At 45.5% G+C, this 21,698-nt stretch overlaps 1 protein-coding gene across 10 annotated transcripts in view; it reads right to left on the bottom strand.

Annotated features, from left to right (window-relative positions):
• The window catches only part of APC (APC regulator of Wnt signaling pathway), an 831,398-nt gene that overhangs the window by 297,535 nt on the left and 512,165 nt on the right, over positions 1–21,698 (bottom strand). For all 10 annotated transcript variants that reach the window (XM_086961019.1, XM_086961023.1, XM_086961027.1 and 7 more), the window contains one exon: positions 6,720–6,921. In XM_086961019.1, the coding sequence (XP_086817145.1) occupies positions 6,720–6,921 (202 nt within the window). The remainder of the gene's footprint in view (positions 1–6,719; positions 6,922–21,698) is intronic.

Below are 21,698 nucleotides of genomic sequence, written 5' to 3'. Positions count from 1 at the left end.
AAACCTTATACTGCAGAGTACAACATTACTTATAAAGATCAGTTTATGAACTGTAGAGCCAAGTTTAAAGCTGCCAAATCTAAATACTCCTCTGATGGGCTCCTGATGAGCAATAATTCTCTCCATCAGTTCTTCAAAATCATGAATAATTTCTCTAATGCTAATTTCGCACAAGTAGGCGTGCCTGCTTCACAGGAATTCTAATAATCTTTGGCATGTTTTTCCAATGGCAAAATTCAGCATTATTTACCAACCCTTTTCTATCATCCCATTAATGTGGACTATGTGGTTAACCTAACTTATAATGAAGTACCACCTTTAATTGCATTCAGGCCTACTTCAGGTGATATCATGTCTGCATTAAATCTTTTAAAATGTGGTTCTCCGGAGGATCCTTCCCAGGCTGTGTGTATTCCAAGACATTCTTCAGAAATCTGTTCTACTTCTGAGCTAATTAACTCCACTTTTAGCTCAAGTACACTTCCAACAGATTGGAAACAGACATCTATACTACCATTCTGGCATTTGAATCGCAACAGCATAGTAATGCAGAGCAGCATGACAAGGCCATGGGGAAGCAAAGCAGAGTTTGGGAGACCACCGCATGTCGCAAAAAACTAGAAGAGGCAGAAATTGTTGAAAGCTGGTGACCCACAGACTGTCTCTGCTGTACTTTTCCTTTCTCGGACATTCAATTGCAGCAGGTTGGGGAGAGCAGGCAGTGCGCAATGGAACCTGCTGCAACAGAACGCACTGATTTCCAGCAAGTGAGCAGTTAACTAACAGACAATGGAGCAGTAATCGGTTTCCAGTGCCTTGGCAAATCTTTGCTACATTCTGTCCACAATGTATGATACAGCCACTTACGGTTTCATATTTCCATGTGAGTGGATTGTTTTGTTTTACCTTGTCCCCACCACTAAATTAAACTGAGTAACTCAATATACTGATCTATCTATCACGTCCTTCAGACAAGTCTTAAATCTCGGCCGATGCTGCCCGAAACTCTGTTTTCACGCAGCGGAGGACATTTCATTCTAAGGCCACATTCTGACAAACTTGAAACGCAACTTTCCTGTTGAAAGAAATTTAATAATTCACATTAAGTCTTCCAGAAACATCACTTCTTGCGTTTTAAATATAGTCCGGCCTAAAGAACATTTTCTTTTTGTTCTATAGACTTGTATTGGTTTTCGAAAAAGTAAATTTAAAACCATCAATAATCACGTAAAGTACAGGTGCTTACATATAGTTTGAGATAACGTAGAGGTTACAATTTCAGCTATTATGTCAATTTTGTAGAAATGGTAAGACAGTCAAATATATTAACATTTAATCTTGTTGTTGCTAGGAGGAGAAATTAAATGTATTAGGAGGGTAATTATCTGTACACGGGAAGAAACTGAGAAGAGCATCAATAAACGGGAAGCATGTTTCACTGGGCAGAATCCAAATGGAACAAAAACAAAAAAAAGGGGAGGAGCCAAGCTCGCGACCGTGATGGCCGCACTGTAGCTCGGCTCCGCTAGCCTTCCTGCCCAACGCACAGATCCTGACACGTATCCTGCCCCGAGACGACATACTCGGGAAGATTTGGAAAGACGAAAGAAAGCTTGTACTCACCATCTGTCCCGGGGCCTCCTGCGAGCGGCGGATCCGAAGTTACACCCCTGCTTGGTCTGGGGCCTCCACGACGTAGAGACTGGGGATTTGCCTGTTGAGGTTAGCCGGCGAGATGGTGTCGATGGCGGCCCCTGGTGGGGAGGAGATGTCGCCTGGGAGAGGCCGTGGTGCGGTTTTACCGATGGCGACGGATCGGGCCCGGTCCTGCGGCCGGAGGGCCCCGTGGTGAGGTGCAGCACGCTGTGGACGGGGGAAGACCGTGTAGGAGGCTCCCCTCTTTGTTGCCTTGTCCGGCCATCTTGAAGCCCTGCGCCCGGAGTCGGCGTGTGGCGCCCGCGGAGCGGTGGCGCTGGCGGTCCCCCTTTTGGTGGCTCTCCTTTCTGCACCCAGGTTGCCATTCCTGGGGCTTGAAGGGGCTCCCGTGGTGGCCTTGCTTGAGAGCCCGCTCCAGAAGTTGAGGCGCACGGGGACGGGGGTGGATCTGCAAGATGGCGGCCGGCGCCCTGAGTCACGGACTGAACCGGAGCGGCGAACTTGAGTCACTGAAGTGTACGGAGGTCTGGTCATGTGAGCGGGAGCCCACGCTTGGCGATGTTCTTGACGCCTTAAAGACTCTACGCGCGACCCTGGCCCTCGATGCCCTTGTGCTGGATAGAAGGACGACCGCCATTGCGCTCGGGCCGTCCGACGCAGCTCGGCTCAGAGTGTGTGCGATTTCGTCCCCCTGTGTTGCCGTGAGGAGTGCTGTCATTGTGCATCGGCAGGACTGTACTCCAGCGGCCCCGGATCCCGGGGTCGCCTTGATCGCGGCGGGCGCGGCCGTGGACACTGTGTCGGGGCCCGTTCCCGCTCGACTGATAGTGAAACAACGTAGTTTGCCGATTCGAACTGCCCCGGCGAGACCCCAGTGTTATTCTGCGGGGACGACTCTACTTTCCTGGGCGGTGAGACTTTACCCACACTGTTTGTTGTGCCCGTTGTCGTTGCTGAAACACCTAGACTGGCGCACAATGTTCTTGCTTGGCCGCTGGAGTCCTCTGGTTTTCTCCCATGGTCTGTCCTGTTTCTACCATACGGCCTCACCACTTTGATTTGTTTGCTGCCCACTACTCTGCCACGCGCGGTAGTGATGGCTAGGAAAGGACAGGGGTGAGCCGGTTCTGGACCCGGAGGACTGATGGTTGGCGGATGGAGATGAGGAGTGCCCTCCACCCTGATACTATGGACGATTCCTTCGATGGTTTATGATACCCGACACTATGTCGATTTCGTTTTGAGGTTGCATTAATGTGTGTTATGGCGGGGGGTAGGGACCGAATGGTTCGATTGATGGCTCTTCTCTCCCCTTGGTTCTTTTTCCTGTTTTTGTCTCTTTTGTTTCTTTTCCCTCTAACTTTTCCTACATTTCGGGTTTCCTATTTAGGGCGACAGGCACGCTGCTGGGGGGGTAGGCCGTAGCCTTCTGCAGGGGTGCAGGGTGGGGTGGGTGGGTTGGGGTCTTTTTCTGACTTTTTCAGTTTCTACGGCTCTTTTGTGTCCTTTTCATAGGACGCCGTGTCTGTGCGTGTTTCCCACTGTGGGATTGCTTGGGGGGGTGGGGGGGGGGGGGGGCAGTTGAGGTTTTTTTACTTTATACGACATTGCTTGCATGGATATCCTGACTTGAACGCCCCACCCCGATAATGTGGTCCCCAGTCACTTTGCTCGCCTCTATCGCTGTGGAGGCGCGTACAGCAGCACGCCGTTCCTTCTTTTCCTTCTCTTTTTAGCATTCCCCCTCCCCCTTTTTTTCTTATCTTCTGGGTCAGTATAAAGAATGACTGTATCTCCTTGTACCGTTCTGGTTACTCAGGTATGAGTATGAAACTTTCGTGGTCTGTGTGCACGTAGCGGGCTACGATAGGTACTGATTGGAAATGTGGCATCTATACTCTGATTGCTGTAGACTATTGCTGATAACCGTTTTTAATGATGCCTTAATGCTTTGCTATTTGATTCGTGGCCGCTATGGCACTCAGATGTTTAAACTGCACCTGATCCTGCTATAATTTCTATTATAAAATTAACGTTCTTTGATCCTACGTCCGGCGGTCACACTCAGCTCCTTTATGATTGTACTACTAGTCAGCAATATAATGGGTGACTGCCGTGAGACTTCCTTACTGATTTGCGTGCTTCTCAGATTGCTTCGTGGCCGGCCTAATTGGTTGTAGGCCCGTATTTGTATGCTACCATCTGCACAATAAAGGTTTTCAAAAATTAAACCAAAAAAAACCCACAAAAAAACCCTTGGGTGTGTGTGTGTGTGTGGGGGATCTTTCCTCAGTGAAGCAAAAATCTAATAGTTTGTTGGTCATGAAATTATCCAGAGTTCTCTGCATTTTCTGAGACGTTATAGGAATTCTGTTGGCTAGGACAGGTCTGCATATGTACTTCTAAGAAGTGACCAATGCCCACCATGTATAGAATGCTGCATGGTTGATAAATTACTATTCCAGTAGGATGATTTTGAGGATTAAGAGGTACAGGAGAGCTAGATTCTTATCCGAAAGAACTGGTGAAATTGGGGCAGCATATGGGCCCAGCACTATAGAGGAAAATTCCAAAGTGATATTTGTGTTCAATATTGTAATAAGTTGAGTGGGATTTCTAGGCCAATATGGAGTCAGTCATCTGCATGTAACAAACATATGTACTAATTCTCCAAGGGCCTCATTACTTGACCAGCTTCTATCAGAGTCTATCAATTTCAATTTAAACCGTTTCTCTTGGGTCCATTATAAAAAATGTGATATAAAATTTAGGATGGGTCAACAATGGAATAAGTTAACTCAGAAGCAAGTCAGAGTAGATTTTGTGCTTGGCCTCTTCCGGGGGAGGGAGATTACACAAGTCTTGGATATATTTACCCCATGCCTTCTGGATGGGAGGGGTGGAATTGCTTTGATTTATTCAATGACATATTTTGAACGCCACATCCCCCACCCCGGCAGATTCCACTTAGGATTTTAAGCCGGGCTGGCTCCTGGAAAAGGGCTCAGAATAGATATTTTATATTTAATTTTCAAGAAGTCATAGAAGCCTAGATCAGAGGGGGATGTTTGGCCTGCAAAATGATCTGCTTAGATTGATGACCTACAGACCGCAGTAACATTATAATTGCAGAACTTTCTTTGTGCCACAAGATTGATCTGAATATCCTGTTGTCATTATCATATAAGCCTTGAGAAAGCCTTAGTCTGACTGACACTGTAGGGCGAACCTTGTGTTGGCTGTTCAAAATATTTGATTGAACTTCACTTTAACCCTTTCGATGCTGATGACGAGCTCAGCTCGTCATCACCCACGGGTGTCGTGTGCTGATGACGAGCTGAGCTCGTCATGGTGCCACTAAAATGGCATTTTCCAGCACAGGGGGGGGGGGAAATGACCAGCATCCATGTGGTTAAAAAGAAAAATGGACTTCTGAAAAAACATACAATACACAAATCAAGGAATACACTGGAAATTATCACCTGGTATTGAGAATGATATCTGTGAATGAAGGAACATTTGAAATAGAGGAGGAGGTAATCTTATACCCACGTAACACTGTAGCATGAATGAAAGAAAATGTACTAAAGGAGTCACCATCATATTAAAACATTTTTTATTGCATATAACCAACTCGGAGAAGTCGTCAGAAAACCATGAGCCTAAATTCTTGATAATCTTGGATTGCCCCAATACAAGGTAGACAACAGTGAATGTTAAGTGGTAATACCTATATTTTTGCCTCCGTTTTTATTAGAGAGACTGGTCTGAAATTATTTTTTGGAAGACCAGAATGGTGGCTTCAGCTGCAGTGCCAGTTACCTTACCAGAGGAGGCAAACTGATACTGAACTGAAAAATAACGTTAGCTCCCTTCAGATTCAGATTGGAAGATTTCAGTACTCATTTTTTTCTCTACGAGTAGTATTGTATTAATTTAAAATTTGCATGGGGGTTTGGATCAGGTGTGTTTTTTTATAATTAGTACCTTTAATGCCCAACTTTGAGGTTAGAGTGTTCAGTATAATGTGGGTGATAGTGTACACATGCAACTAAAGAAAACTACAGTGTACACACCTCAGCTGCTCACCTAAGAATTACTTCAACACACATCATAAGCTGAATATTGCTGTGGTTATTGGACTTCCCAAACTTTCCAGTTGATAAGAACACCTAGGCATTCCAGATTACATTACTCCATAACACAAGGACACCACAACGCAAGGACCATTCCTCAGCCGTATTCATGGTGGCACTATTTTCTCGTATAGGGTTGTCCTCCTGCTGTTGCAGGCAGGACAGACTCTCTCCTAACTCTTTTTTATTTTTAAAGCACGCATTTACAATGCAATAGGTCTCACATTTGCGAGAGTTTAAGCTATTGGCATTGGCATTATGTGTTGTTTTAAAAACAACACATAAATAAAAGGCATTGTCATTTACAATGCCAATAGCTCAAACTCTAATAAAGGCAAGACCTACTGCATTGAACATGCTTGTTATTTTTGGGAGGTGGTGAGTGGGTTTTCAGAATGCCCAAGATTTCTTGCCAATATAAAGGCTTTTAGAAATGTAGATAGGAAACGAAGTCCAAGGCAAGTTTGCTAAGACCATTACAATCCCTCTGCCATTGTTACTTTGTACATGCAAAGAGGTTTTAAGAAACAACAGCCACAGTGCTTTGGTTTCTTTATTAAACTGCTTGAGGAACCTTTTAACTAAAGATTGATTACATTTGTTTTATTTATATAATGACTTTTCAAAATGTTCTCAGGTTTCCACTGCAGTCTCATTTGGTTTGTGGTGATTGTACAGCCACAGTGAACTTACTTGTTTTTGTTTAGTGTTTTACTGCATGTGTCTCTGTTTGCTATCTTTGTTTATGTGTGCATGTACGTTTGTTCTCTTTGTACACTCAAGCACATATTGCAAATACAACAAGGAAGAAATGTATCCAAAATAAACTCGACCTATTGGCTTTGCCATTGCTTGTTTAACTTGTAGCAGTGAAGAGGATGCAATTTGACAATATATTCATGAAGCGAATGAGTAGGAATGGCATACCTTTCTTTCTCAAGCTCCTCTAAATAGCCTGTGCTGTCTCTGCTCCCATTCATAAACCCTCGTCTTGGAAATGAGCCCATTGGGACAGGGCTAGATTCTCCTGAACGACCAGACAGTGATCCTTCCCTGCTTCCAAAGGAGCGCATGGACATCTTTGGTCTTAGTTTTACCCCAGGGTAGTTGCTGCCATCCAAGTTTAGATCTTGAAAATCAAAAACAAAAATTAATCCTCTACACTTTTATTTTCAATGCATGTAAAAAACACAAATTAGCAGTAAAAATAATTACATTAATGAAAAATTCAATTAATTATACAAATATCAGTCTTTTTATTCAAACGCAGGCCAAATGTAATTACGATCCATTTTATCTTTTTGACAACAGGTCTGCTAATGAGCAAGGGGCTCAATACTTGCAAAATGTGTCGTGATCCGAGCCTCATGCATTAGATAACTGAACAGTTTTTGGAAATGTACTCCGATACCCGACGCTGACAACGTGCCTAGTAACAAGACACTGTTAGAAATTATTTGTCTCACAATTAAAGCGGTTCAAAACTACTGGTCAAGAATGAGGTAATCGCGGCGAGGAGTGCTGCGGTCAAAGTCTCAACTTGGTGACTTATTACCAGGGAGATCTCAACAGATGGCATCATGTGGATTGCCAAAAATGTCTACTGTCCTCAAACTTTCAACATTTAAGCGACCGCACTGCAGAATACTGGATTGCTTATAGCTGAAAATACAATCATATGTTAATCCTACTCAGCATTTGCGAAACTGTGATCATTTGTACCACTTGCCAAATCACTAGAAATCAATCACAAATGAAAGACAGGAAGTAGTCTAAAATGATTGCTTCAAAGACAGACATTATATTTTTGGAGGGAAGAAATACAAGTACTAAAACCTTCCTTCTTCACATATTGATATGCAGCAGGGGGTCATTCTGGGTGAAGATCTGAAATCGTAAAATCAGTTAGACAACATCTACATAACCTGCCTACATCAATGCTCTTCGAGAGACAGCGTATCATAAAAGTACGCAATTAATTATTCCAAATATTTTCAAATACAAAATTCATCACGTTTAATAACATTCATTTCGCGCACACGAAGAAGCGAGCACTTTGAAACGGGAGACCGCTGCTGCGGCTACGTTTTTGTAGATTTGAGAACGGTGACGAGCACTTATCGCTTAGAGCTACTGTTTTGGACTGCTGAAAGCCACCGCGACCACCTGATTATTCGGAAGTATAGGAGAAGAAGTCCTCTTCTATTCCAGCAGTCCTCCTGCACTGAAGGACTGACTCCGGCCCAAATTGAAGGATACATTCGGCCCATTCTTTGTTCCTCAAGCCCACTAGTAATCGACCACACGGAAGGTGGTCCAACAGATTCCCGACAATCGGAGCCGGCTGGCCCGAATGACCATGAATTGTCTTGCCCCACTACAACACTTCCTGTCCTGATGGAAGACCCCGTTTAAGGGCTCAAGTTAACCTCCCATGTAGGGGTCGAAACGTCGATGGCTCTACCAGTCTCGTCATCCGGCACTATCCATGACTACAAAATATTTATGATTGTGACCATTGAATGACTTTTGTATTATTCCAATTGTAATGTTGGCTTGAATAAGTTACAGCCTTTCTCAATTAATAATGAATGTTTTGTCTTAGATATGAAACTAAGTTCTCTCTTTTGAACCACCCTACCCTTTTTCATTTCACACCTTACACTTCCTTCCCCTTCCCCTTCCTGTGCATGGGGCTCTGATATTTTTATGTCTAAAGCTTGAATTGATTGATTAGCACATTGTGATTTAAAGACAGTTGTTGCTTTATTAAGCGTGATGAATTTTGTATTTGAAAATGTTTGAAATAATTAATTACGTACTTTTATGATACGCTGTCTCTCTGGGACCCTTATATATGTATTACCTAGCACCCAGGTCCCAGCGACTTTTTGGGTAAAACCCCCCCTTTGGTAACTTACATCAATGCTCTTAGCTTCCAAATGTAATGCCACTGTTCTCTTAACATCGTGTAGCAGTCAAAATTAGTTAAACAATTTACACCCAGGGTGACTAGGACGCTACCTTGTATGTCACACATCATAAGAATACTTTAGCCCCGTTGTAGTTAGTGCAGTATGCAGGAGTTAAGCTACTTGACCTATTATAGCTGACAAAATGGATCCGCAAGTTAAATGCAGGGGCAGCCGGCATGAATTGGGGGAGATGAGAAAACAATGGGGGTGGGAGGGGGGTGGCAGGGATGGGTTTGAGGGGATGGGGATAGGGGGAGCAGGAGTGGGGGAGAAAAAACAGTCACCTTATCGCTGTCTCTCACCTTCATGTCAGCCGTAACAGGAAGCACTCAAGCACCTAAGCCAATCACAACACAGCGCTTTGATTGGTTTGAGCACAGTGGTTCGGAGTTTAAATGGGAACTGGGACCCTGGGCATGTTCTCTACCCAGGCTGTAATGCAGCCTGGGGGGAGAACATGCAAAGTGCGCATGACTGTTTCGCCAGCCCGAGACGGCCAACCAAACATTCATGTGCACTTTACAGAGTGCCAACCACTCCTCCCCTGCTCCGTCAGCAGAGCAGCCCCACCAAGCTTGCAGAAGGAAAAAATAAAATGACAACATCGAGTTATCGGTTTATTTGTCTATATTTGCACAGCTGCAAAGCAGTGGGGTGACGCTCCTCGGCCTTAGTGGAGGATCCACCCCAGATTAAATGTTGACCACCGAGCTGTGCTGCTATCGGCAGGTCAGACATTTGTATTTCAGTAATGTCAACTCAAGCGATTCATTTTGGTTAATTGTATGTCATTAAAAAAAGTTAAATTAACTCATATTACAGTGCTTATAAATGGCAGAAGTGGGACATATTGTACTAAAAAAACAAGCTATTATCAAAAGAAGGGACCATGCCTTTCATGCAAAGTCATAACTGACCAGCTAAGGATGGTATTTTATAGTTCACATGTCAGCATGGCTTAACTCCACTATCTCTAGTAAGGCATGTGCTACAAGAAACTGGAGCTAACCCAAATCAAGTGCAGATTCCTTGGTGGAAGATAACTTTCAGCTGCAAAGTATTGGAATAACTTGCTGTGTGGAATTTGGGTAAGCCAACCACGGCAGCCATTTAGAAAGCACCTGAAGCAGTGAATGCAGGAAAATAGACTACTGTAAAGAGACCTGTTGGTATAGAATGCTATATACATTTACTGTGTTCTGAGGAGCTTATAATCAGCTTCTCCAATTCAGCTCCAGGATGACCTGGCTTGGCAGTTCGGGCAGGGCTGTTCCCATGCGGAGCAGGGTCAAGACTGATTTGCCTATGGCTTGGTCTAAACCGGGTGGCATGGTGAGCAAAAGAACAATGGATTTAACCCAGATCTCAGGACTGGGGGCGAATGTTTGATTTGTTCGACATTCGGTCCATCATTTGTGTTTCTTTTGCTTTCTTGCCCTAAGTGCGCCAGGTATGAAAAGCTGTGGGTCCCGGCCTGACCGTGACACTGGATTCTAGCTAGCCTGGCTGATAAGGGGTGATACCCTGGTCCCAGGATGCTTGTTTCTGGTCCAGGAAAGACCTGGCTTGGCCGTTAGGACCGGACTTTTCCCATGAGGAACAGGGTGACGACTAATCTGCATTTGGCTTGGTCTAAAATAGGGTGTCCTGGTCAACAAAAGAACAATGGATTTAACCCAGATCTCTTGACTGGGGGTGAATGTCCAATTTGTTCCACATTCCGCCTAGCATTTGTGTGTCTTTTGATTTTTCGCTCTAAGTGTGCCAGGTATGCCCAGACATGGGTCCTGGGGACACTGTGCCACTGGATTCAAGCTAGCCTGGCTGATAAGGGGCGATACCTTGGTCTCAGGATGCTTGTTTCTGGTCCAGGGAGGACCTGGCTTGGCCGTTCGGGCTGGACTGCTCCCATGAGGAGCAGATTCACAACTGATTTGCATACGGCTTGGTCTAAACTGGGGTGGCATGGTGAACAAAAGAACAATGGACTTAACCCAGACCTCTTGACTGGGCGTAAATGTTTGATTTTTTCCACATTCCGTCCATCATTTGTGTGTCTTTTGCTATTCTGCTCCTGGGTAGATAAGATAGACAGTCCACTGTAGTATAAGTAGGGTTTATATTAGGCTGCTGCTATCGTACAGCCAGGTGGACATATTGAAAATGCCACTGCATTGTATTGGTGCAGGGTATTGGGGATGGAGGGGTTTGGTTCCGTTTAATGGAACCAAAACTTTTTTACTTGGCTTTTAGGATCGCCTGACAGACCTACCACTGTGATGCAAGGAGTATAGTCTGGATCACATCTACTTTGCATCAATTTATACCAGATGATGGACTGAGCTTTTGAGCAAATCAAACACTCGCCCCGGGCAACTGATCTGGGTTTAATCCATCATCATTTTTTAGCTCATTCCACCACACCATATCAGTCTGACCCTGTGCCTCATGGGAACAGTCCAGCCCGAACTGCCAAGCCAAGTCTTCCCTGGACCCGAAACAAGTATCCTGGGACCGGTGTCTGTTTCATAACCCTCCAAATAATAAGGAATCATTATGGAACACTCCACCTGCAATTACAGTTGGACAAAGTAGAAATAATGTAACTGGAAATTAGAGGCATCAGAGTCATGCCTAACCTCACTCAAATTCTGATAGCTACCCATTCCCATAGAGCAACACCAATCAGGAGGTCACAACCAACCAGATATTTCAACCCTTTTATCACAACCTCTGGAATGCTCATTTATGCAAGAATAATAAGCAAAAAAAGAAATCACATCTATGACCTACTAGTGGACTCAAAACAAATATCTTCATCACAGAAATTAGATTAGGTGATGATGCAGTACCCATAACACACAAATCAATCTCCGACAGACCCCTAATCCTCTTCAGAAATTAACCAAAGATGAAGAACAGCAGAAGGCTTGCATTGGTCCAGAAAAAAACCCTACCCACATCCAACATTTCTTCATTATGTAATGCAATCACTCCATGTTCGCTGTATTCTGACCACAACCTTCTCAGCCACATACCTACTCATAAGTCGCACCACAACTTAATCCTACTTCTGCAGATACTCTCCTGAACACGAGAGGGCAATTAAATAGACCTTAATAGCCTCTGCAACCTAGGGGATCTAAACACTTGGTTTGATAAATTTGCACAACAGCAATCAGCATATTTACTTGCGAACATAGAAGCATCTGACTACCACCTAATAGTAACTGCCCAACTACTTGGAAGCCATACCCTCCCAGCTATATTCACCCCAAGTCTATTCTCAGACAAGGAAAACACACTGTCTAACCTCCCTTTGACAAACCAAGCACCTACAGATCTCACCACAACCACTGCTGGTATGCAGCTAAAAGAATGAAAAGAAAAAAAAAAGACCTCTCCAATTTCTTTCCATGGATCACGAAAAGTCAGCAAAGCACTTTACCAACAGCTAGCAGGAGAAGTTGCCTATTTTCCCCTTAAAGCAATATGGCTATGTATCAACAATAAAAAAATCGGGACCCTTGAAAGACTTACAATTAAAACACATACCGCAAACAAGCAAGCCTGGGCTGAATGTGCTAATTTCTGCACAGAAAGGCATGCACAAATGCGCATTTGTACATGTCTATGTTTGCATGTAATAGTATGTTAAAGTCGGACCAGTGGGATTTGCCAATGCTTGTTTTACATAGTATGAAATAAGGTGGTGGCAAATTGATTCTAAACATAGTTGTCACCTCGGAATACAAAAACAATAATACAGCAAGTACCATTTCAAGATAGCCACCACATTTAGGATCAAAGTGGCAGCCATCTTGGGACGGTATTTCATAAGGTGCATCATTGTTACACTGTTCAAATGGATGTTAAATGTTGGGTGATCTTGGAACGGTAAAACAATACAACATGCATATTAGCATTTAAGGATGGCCCACGGTAATGCTAAACATAGAAGCCATCTTGGATTTGCTTTCACATAGTGTAGCACTGTTTCACCAGTAAGACATGGGCCCACAAGTGGCAGCCATCTTGAAACAGTAAAGGAATACAATGTGTACATTATCATTCCAATACGGCTACAACGTTTAGTATCAGTTGGTAGTGGGGAATGTGTAAGGGAGACTGCACACTTAAGCACTCACAAAAGCATTTGAACAAGAACTGTTGAAGACAATAGGTCTCGTCTATGCAGAGTGCAGCGACTGAGTGACGTAGCTTGCAGTGGCATACAGTAGAATGTTGTGGAGAATAGTGGCATAAAGTGCCGTGGTGCAAAGTAGTTGGCATTGGTGCAGTAGTGTAGGGTGCATTGGTTTAGAATGCATTGCCATAGAGTGCATTGCTTTGGAGTACAGTGGCATAGCGTAGACTGCAGAGTTGCACAGCATAGAGTGCAGTGGCTTAGAGTGTCTTAGCGTAGAGTAGATTGTTTCAGAGTAGAGTGGTGTAGGGCAGAGGATAGGGGTGCAGGGTAGAGTGAGGTAGTAGAGTGGTTTAGCGTGGCACAGCGTTAAGTGCAGTGGTGTAGAGTAGAGTGGCGCCGAGTAGAGTGGCGCCGAGTAGAGTGGCGCCGAGTAGAGTGGCGCCGAGTAGAGTGGCGCCGAGTAGAGTGGCGTAGAGCGCAGTCGCATAGAGTAGATTATCTTAGAGGTGTTGTAGAGTGGAGTGCTGCAGAGTAGAGTGGAGTGGTGTAGAGGAGTGGTGTAGAGGAGTGGCACAGAGTGGAGTGGCAAACAGTAGAGGGGTTCAGAGTAGAGAGGCATAAAGTGCACTGGAGTAGAGTGCAGTAAAGTGGCACAGAGTGTAACAGAGTAGAGTGCAGTGGCATACTAAAGTAGCGCAGAGTAGAGTGGCATAGAGTTCTTTGACAGAGTGCAGTGCGGCAGAGTAGAGTGTCATAGACTGCAGTGGTGTGGTGTGGTGTTGAGTGGAGCAGAGTGCACTGGTGTAGAGTACAGTGGCATACCGTAGACTGCTGAGGCACAGAATTGTGCAGCATAGAGTGCAGTAGCGTAGAGTGGATTGTTTAACCCGTTGAGTGCTGATGACGGAACCGCTCCGCCATCAGCTACGGGTGACCTGTGCTGATGACGGAGCGGTTCCGTCATGGCCCGCTCGGCGCGCCTGCGCCGCGCGAATTTCGCGCCTGCGCTGACGTTCTATTGAGCGGGGCGGGCCATGACGGATCGCTCCGTCACAAGCACAGGTCAACCGACGCTGGTGACGGAGCGGTTCCGTCACCAGCATGTGGCCGCCGCGCGGCCGCCCTGCCCCCTTAGCACTGCGGCGGAATAGCCGCCGCAGTGAAGGGGTTAAAAGAAGAGTGGAGTAGTGCAGTACAGAGTATAGTGGTGCAGAGAGGAGTGCAGTGGCACAGAGCAGAGTGGTGTAGAATGGCACATCGTTAATTACGGTGCTGTTGAGTGCTGTGGCGTAGAGTGGAGTGCTGCCGGGTAGAGTGGAGGCCTGCAGGGTAGAGTGGTATAGAGGAGTAGAGTAGTATAGTGGAGTGGAGTGGAGTGGAGTGGTATAGAAGAGTGGAGTGGTATAGAAGAGTGGAGTGGTATAGAAGAGTGAAGTGGTATAGAAGAGTGGAGTGGTATAGAAGAGTGGAGTGGTATAGAAGAGTGGAGTGGTATAGAAGAGTGGAGAAGAGTGGAGTGGTATAGAAGAGTGGAGAAGAGTAGAGTGGTATAGAAGAGTGGGGGAGAAGAGTGGAGTGGTATAGAAGATTGAAGTGGGGGAGAAGAGTAGAGTAGTATAGAAGATTGGAGTGGTGGAGAAGAGTGGAGTGGTATAGTGGAGTGGTAGAGAAGAGTGGAGTGGTAGAGAAGAGTGGAGTGGTAGAGAAGAGTGGAGTGATATAGAAGAGTGGAGTGGTATAAAGAGTGAAGAAGAGTGGAGTGGTATAGAAGAGTGGAGTGGTATAGAAGAGTGGAGTTGTATAGAAGAGTGGAGTGGTATAGCAGGGTGGGGTGGCGCAGGGTGGGGTGGCGCAGAGTGGAGTGGTATAGCAGAGTGGGGTGGGGTGGCGAAGAGTGGGGTGGGGTGGCGCAGAGTGGGGTGGCGCAGAGTGGGGTGGGGTGGCGCAGGGTGGGGTGGCGTGGGGTGGGGTGGCGCCGAGTGGGGTGGGGTGGAGTGGCGCAGAGTGGGGTGGCGAGAGAGGGGTGGCGAGAGTGGGGTGGCGCAGAGTGGGGTGGCGCAGAGTGGGGTGGCGCAGAGTGGGGTGGCGCAGAGTGGGGTGGCGCAGAGTGGGGTGGCGCAGAGTGGGGTGGCGCAGAGTGGGGTGGCGCAGAGTAGAGAGGCGCAGAGTAGAGAGGCGCAGAGTAGAGAGGCGCAGAGTAGAGAGGCGCAGAGTAGAGAGGCGCAGAGTAGAGAGGCGCAGAGTAGAGAGGCGCAGAGTAGAGAGGCGCAGAGTAGAGAGGCGCAGAGTAGAGCTGCAGGGTGCTGCGGCGCAGTGTGGTGCATAGCAAAATGAGTAGAATATAGTGGCATAGAGTGCAGTGACAGAGTACAATGGTGTACAGTATAGTGGCGTACAGTGCAGTTGTGCAGAGTAGATTGGTGGACTGCACTGGGCTTGAGTAAAGTTGTGTAGAGTGGATTGGCAAAGAGTGCAGTGGTATAAAGCGATGCAGTGGCGGGGAGTGCAGTGGCATAGACTGGAGTGCATTAGTACAGAATAGATTAGAGTGGTGTAGAGGGGATTGGCGTGGAGTGCACTGGCTTACAGCTGAGTAGTACAGAGTAGAGTAGTACAGAGTAGAGTGCATTGGCGTAGAGTGCAGTAGAATAGATTTAAGTGTTGCAGAGTAGGGTGGCATAGAGTGAAGTAGTGCGGAGTGGTGTAGAGTGCAGCAGCGAAGAGTGCTGTGGTTCATAGTAGAGTAGTGTGGGGGAGAGAGTATTAGCATAGAGTAGAGTGGAGTGGTGATAAGAGTGCAGTGGCGAAGTGTGGAGTGGTGTAGTGTGGATTAGAGTAGAGTACCCTGACGTGGTTTAGTGCAGAGTAGAGTGCAGTAGCATGGGTTAGTGCAGAGTAGAGTGCAGTAGCGTAGAGTAGAGTGCAGTGGTGTGGAGTGGGGCAGAGTAGAGTGGAGTAATGTGGAATGTGCATGGTACCGTACTGCCATTACAGACAACGTATTCTCAATTATAATGAGCATTACATTTGCACTCGCATACAGTTTAACTGATAAGCGTATACAGTATACAAACGATAATGCATGTAAATGTCATCACCCAATGTATTAATTTGATAGTCAACACTGTTTATTTACAGACATTTACATGTTGTTGTGTGCTAGAAGAAAAACAAGCATTTGCAATGCAATAGGTCTCGCAGTTGTTAGAGTTAGAGCCACTGACATTGTAAATGGCAATGTCTTTTATTTATGTGTTGGTTTTTAAAACGTAAATAAAAGGCATTGTCAAAGTTCAATTCAAAGAAAACTTTATTCGGATTGCAAAAAATCCATGAAAGTCACATATACATAAAAAGACATCTTTAAAAATAGTTTTACACAGTTACCATAAAATAGTTAAAAGAAAGCAGCAATGATATTGTAAACAATCAAGATCAGATTATTAAAGTGCGTTCCAATGTGCATTACAGGTAACTAAAGTGCTGTTGCATAGGAGGCATTTTTGGGTGCCTGAGCGTTTCAGGGAGGTTCCATAGATTTCCGTGCGTGGAATATAACTTTCAGAAATGAGGTTGCACGAAAAATCAGATCGTCATTGTCTAAATTTAAAAGCATATGATATGATTGAATTAGGGAAACTGGCCTTCGTTTTTTAAAATATGGAGCTAAAAACCACTTGATATATTTCATAAAAAATTTACAGTGAAAAAAGAAATGTAGTTCATTTTGTCTACTATGACCATCACAGGGGCAGGGGCTTAGCTCGTGTCCAAAGTTCGATGTGCTGTGGCCCATGGGAAAGCAAAGTGAGTATTTTGTAGATCCAGCTCTTAGGCGAAATAACAGCGACCTCTCCCAGTTGGTCAGAGGGAGTCTGAGGTATAAAGGTATTTGTTGTGGAGATAGATCATTGTTTATATTAGTCACATAAGATTTAACAGTTTGTTTTTGTAGTTCTATCTCCAACCTCTTTTCCCTGAAGAGGGCATAAAGTTCGATTTGTATGTCCTTCTTATCCGAGCTCTTAATCTGGGCAGGATCGTTAAAAAGATGGATTTTGCCAATGCTGTCTAGGCTTTCCTTTGTTGCCCGGAGCCACGGGATGCTCATACCCTTGTCACAGTTTAGGCATTCAGACACAATATCCTGTGTTAAGGTAGCACGTTCATTAGACCAAATCGACAGCCAAAATATTGCGGGTCGCGTGGCAATGAAGTCGGTTATATAGGGCAAATTGAGCTCGGCGTGGCAGATGTACCCGGAAGAGGAAATAGGAGCTCCTAAAACTTTTCTGCACAACCGGTTTTCTTCTGTCTGCAGGCTAGATGGGCTCACTATCCCCCAAATTTCTGCTCCATAGGTTGCAACCGGAACACATTGCAATTTGTAGATTTTCATAATTGCCCCGGTTGTTTCTGACCTTTTTGGCCGTGGCAAGGCAAGGATGGAATTTATGGCCTTTGAGAACTTGCCTGTGGCGTGGGCGAGATGCCCACTCCACAGGCCGTTCGCAGCAAAGACCATACCTAAGTATGGGAATGATTTGGTGGAATATAACTTCTCTGGTCCAATTGAGATGGAGTTCAGTTGTTTAGCCCCTGGCCCGCATGTCATAACAAATGATTTTTTCAAATTCACCTTCAGGTCCAGTTTCCCCATAAAAAGTGCAAAGCTCTTGACCAGGGCACGGAGAGCGTTCGGTGTTAAGCCCATGATCACCGCATCATCTGCGTAGAGGAGTGCGGGTAGCAGATTCCCTTGGATTTTCGGGACGTCCGTTATCGTCTCTTTCAGGGAGTCACTCAAACCATTTATGTAGATGATGAATAACAGGGGTGCTAAAACGCACCCCTGTCGGACGCCTCTTTCCACCTTAATTGCCCCCGAGGTTTCGCCCTCCATTCCGATTCGTACCCGGGCTTTGGTGTCCGCATGTAGGTAAGCTAGGAAGTATACCAGGGGTTCATCAAGGCCATAGGAGAGAAGTGTCGCCCACAATTTCGACCTATTCACAAGGTCGAATGCGGACGACAAGTCCATAAAGGCTAGATAAATAGGAGAAGCCTTGGCTATGGTGTATTTGCCTATTATAAGATTGAGATTCAGGCATTGTTCTGTTGTCCCGACCCTGCTTCTAAAGCCCATCTGACATCTGTCTAGCACCCCTGATTCTTCGGCCCAGTCATTCACTCTGTTGTACAACACCCGGCCCAAGATTTTCAGGGTGTTGTCTAAGAGTGAGATGGGCCTATAATTTGCAGGGTCCGATCTTTCACCTTTTTTGTAAATAGGCACTATTGTGCTTGTAGACCAGGTAGCGGGGATGGTGCCCAACGGTACGCTGTTGAAAACATTAACCAGAATGGGCCCCCAAAATTCTGGTCTATGTTTAATTAAATCAATTGGGAAGCCGTCCGGCCCAGGTGCCTTGTTCCCCAGGCTTTGATTAATGGCCAAAAGGACCTCCCCCAGAGTTATGTCAAGTGGGCTCAGTTTATCAAAATGTTGGTCTTCAACAGGAGCAGCGGGATTAGCATATATATTGGAGAAGTGTTGCTCCCAGTTCTGACTTGAAATGGTGCAGCTGATTGGTGACAGTTGTTTCCCCATATCCCGCATCTTCCTTACAGCGGACCAAAAGGCATTGTCATTTACAGTGCCAATACGTTCAACTCTCGCAAATGCTAGACCTATTGCATTGCAAATGCTGGTTTCATTTTAGCAATTGGACTGTAAATCTCACCCTGCTCATTGTTGTTGTTGCAAAATCAACGACTGGCTTACAGTCATAATTAAGACAAAGGGTCAGGTGGCAACTTACATATAACCCATTAGCGCATAATATCCAGCCCCATTGGCTTTGCCAATACTTGCTTTTATTTGGAAATCTGATTCTAGATGAAAGGATGGCAAAAGTCTAAGGAAATCAAATGTAAAGCAGAACCTTGTGGACGGGTGTCAAGCTGGTCATCTCACTTACAGATGGCGAGAAACGGCAGGAGGCTGAGTGAGCCACGTGTCAGACGTGTGTAATACAAAAAGACGTGGTAGGCCTTTAACAGGAGATTTAACTCTCTTGTGTACAATAAAGACAATAAAGTGGTGTCAAAATAAATAAATAACACTCACGAGAGACCAGCATTGCAAATTTCTTCCCGTCATAATAGCCACCATTAAGCATCTAATTAAAGAGTGTAGTCAAACAGATGTACGCTATTGTTACCCATGGGCGATGACAGCATCTGAGCACCAGGAATCGGGCACGCAAGGTGTGGGTGCTTCTAAACAATACAGCTGGCAGTTTACTACGGTGCTATACTTCAATTAACCATAGCCCCGAAGGGTGGATAGAAAAAATACTACACGAGAAAGAACGTGTTAGTCGATGGAAGGCTAAGCATCGTGGAATCAAATTCTAAAGAAAAGAATAACCGTCCTGTCCTTATGTAGCTCAGAACTGTGTCCAATCTAGCGGACTATAACCACCCTGAACATCGCAATTTAATTGTGCGGTTTATTTGAAGAGCATTAGTTTTAATAATGTTTGAAACCAATCTATGCCACCGGAATCCCGCCGCGGCCGCCCCGGAAGTCAGGCACGGTCGCCTGTGATGGGGGCGGAGCCACGTCCAGACCGGAAGAGGAGGCAGGCGGAGTCGATGCGTCTCGCGGCCCTGGGCTCCTGTGAGCGGTGTAGAGCCCCGGGGCCGCGCTAGCAGGAGGTTGGGCGCCGCGTGCTGACAGTAGAGTCCCCGACATTGGCCAGGTAAGTTCCAAAAGGCTGGGGGAACTTGGTGCACGTGTGTGTGTGTGTATGCTCGTGTGTGTATGTATGTGTGCGACGGTGACGGCGGGGGAGGGGAGGCCTTGGTGCACTTGTGTGTGTGTGTGCGCGCGTGTGTGTATGTGTGAGGGGGGGTGTCTCTGTATGTATGTGCGTGCGTGCATGGGCGCTTGTGTGTGTGTCTGTGTGTGTATGCACATGCGTGTGTGGTGCTTGAGCTTCCCAGGAGACGCGCCTGGCCACAGCGCGCGCTCCAGTTTCAAATCGCCTCCAAGGCGATGCACGCGGCCGGCACTGTCTCCTGGGAAGCATAGTCGCCAACAAAAGATCTCTAGCGAGACACAGTGCTGACGCGCTGTGTTTTCGCTACGAGACCTAAAAAACAACATCTGTAGAGCCTTGCTCAAGTAGACTACACTAGTCAGCATGACTGTCACATAAATCCTCTCACTTTGAAGTGGTAGAAAGAAAAAAACCACAGCCTGACATCTGACCTCTGTCTCAGAATGCACAACAAATGTGACAAGATGTAAAGGCCTGTTTACAGAAAGCGAGTTAGTGGAAAAATACAGTAAGTAAGGTTGGGGCAACAGGAGGGACGAACTCGAGCTGGGAAGCCTAAAGCAAAAAAGCAAGCAAATAGAAAGTCAGAAAATGTGAGTTACCAACCACAAAGACAATGGTGAGTAACAGGCAGAATGAATTCCTCTGTCAACTTTCTGAATGACTCCAAGAAGACTTTAGCAAACCAGACAGGTGCGCTGTCTGGTCGGCTGCGACCTAAAAATTGATGCTTACTGAGAAAAAATGATTCAAGATTAAAAAGTACTAAGTAAATGAAAAGTGTTGTGACCGACCATACATTTCAGATGTAAAAAATAGTCCCTCACACATGCCAAGGGAGGTGGAAGAATACACAAAACGCCAAGAGAAAGATAATGGGGCTAAACCACTCCTGTGGACCAATCCAGATGTGATTAACAATGTATTAAATCAACAGCTGAAGGGCCCTGATCCAAAGAAAAAACATGAAAGCTGACCCAAAGCCCACTATGTGCGTTTTATTGCAGTATGGGAAGAAACCCAAAATGGTTGGCTCACACCAAGTGTAAAAACCACTCCACAGGCAGTACAGAATTGGTAGAACCTCCAATCAGATGGACAAAAGAGCCCACTAAAGGTAATGGATTGAAGATTCTAGAAATGCACCAAACAGCTCATCAAACTAGGCAACAAAATAACCCTGCCAGCATCTCAACAAGGGTAAAACACACTCAGTCACACCTTAACGAAATACAGTAAACCCAGGAAAAGCAGCTAACCTTCAAACTTACTCCTTCTCAAAGGAAAAATAATCATAGCATCATAACTACTTCCCAGCCACAAGCGTGTTACAGGACAATGAACGAACGACCTTGGCAAAGGAATCAACATGACAGGCTCTCCAGCAGTTCCATGCCCTTCTAACATTTTCAAACACATTCTCCTAGAATCTTCTGCTGTTGTACCAGCAAGACAGACCGAGTCCTCCTATAAATTGTGGTACTAGTTCCAAGTAAACTAAAAAGATGATTCAGTAAACCAATATCCAAAAAAAAAAGGACTCTGACAAGACGGTCCAGCAAGCTTTAGACCAATATCTTACGAAACATTACTTAATTCTCTCAAAGCATTTATTCACCAGATATTAACTTTTATCATTCAAAGCAGATTGCTCTCTGATAAATTGTTTCATAACAGGAGGAACCGCTCAATAAGCATGAATTAATTTAGGATGACATCAGTTTGTTGCAGTAGGGCAGATAGGTCCCCTGGAAATAATAAGTAAAAGACTGTCATAACCCCTTTCAGAGGGCCACGGGTAAGCAGGAGCTACTGGACCCAATCATGGGGGTTGAAACCTTTTAATCCGGACGTTCCAAGGTCCGATTTACTATGGGTGCTGAGCAACTGTGCAGAGTACCCATTTAGTACTGGACTCTCAGTAGTAACAGGG

The sequence above is a fragment of the Lissotriton vulgaris genome, chromosome 3_1 (genome assembly GCF_964263255.1).
Source record: "Lissotriton vulgaris chromosome 3_1, aLisVul1.2, whole genome shotgun sequence".
Classification (NCBI taxonomy): Eukaryota; Metazoa; Chordata; class Amphibia; order Caudata; family Salamandridae; genus Lissotriton; species Lissotriton vulgaris.
The sequence above is the reverse complement of the archived record's forward strand: the minus strand, read 5'-3'. Positions and strand labels throughout refer to the sequence as shown.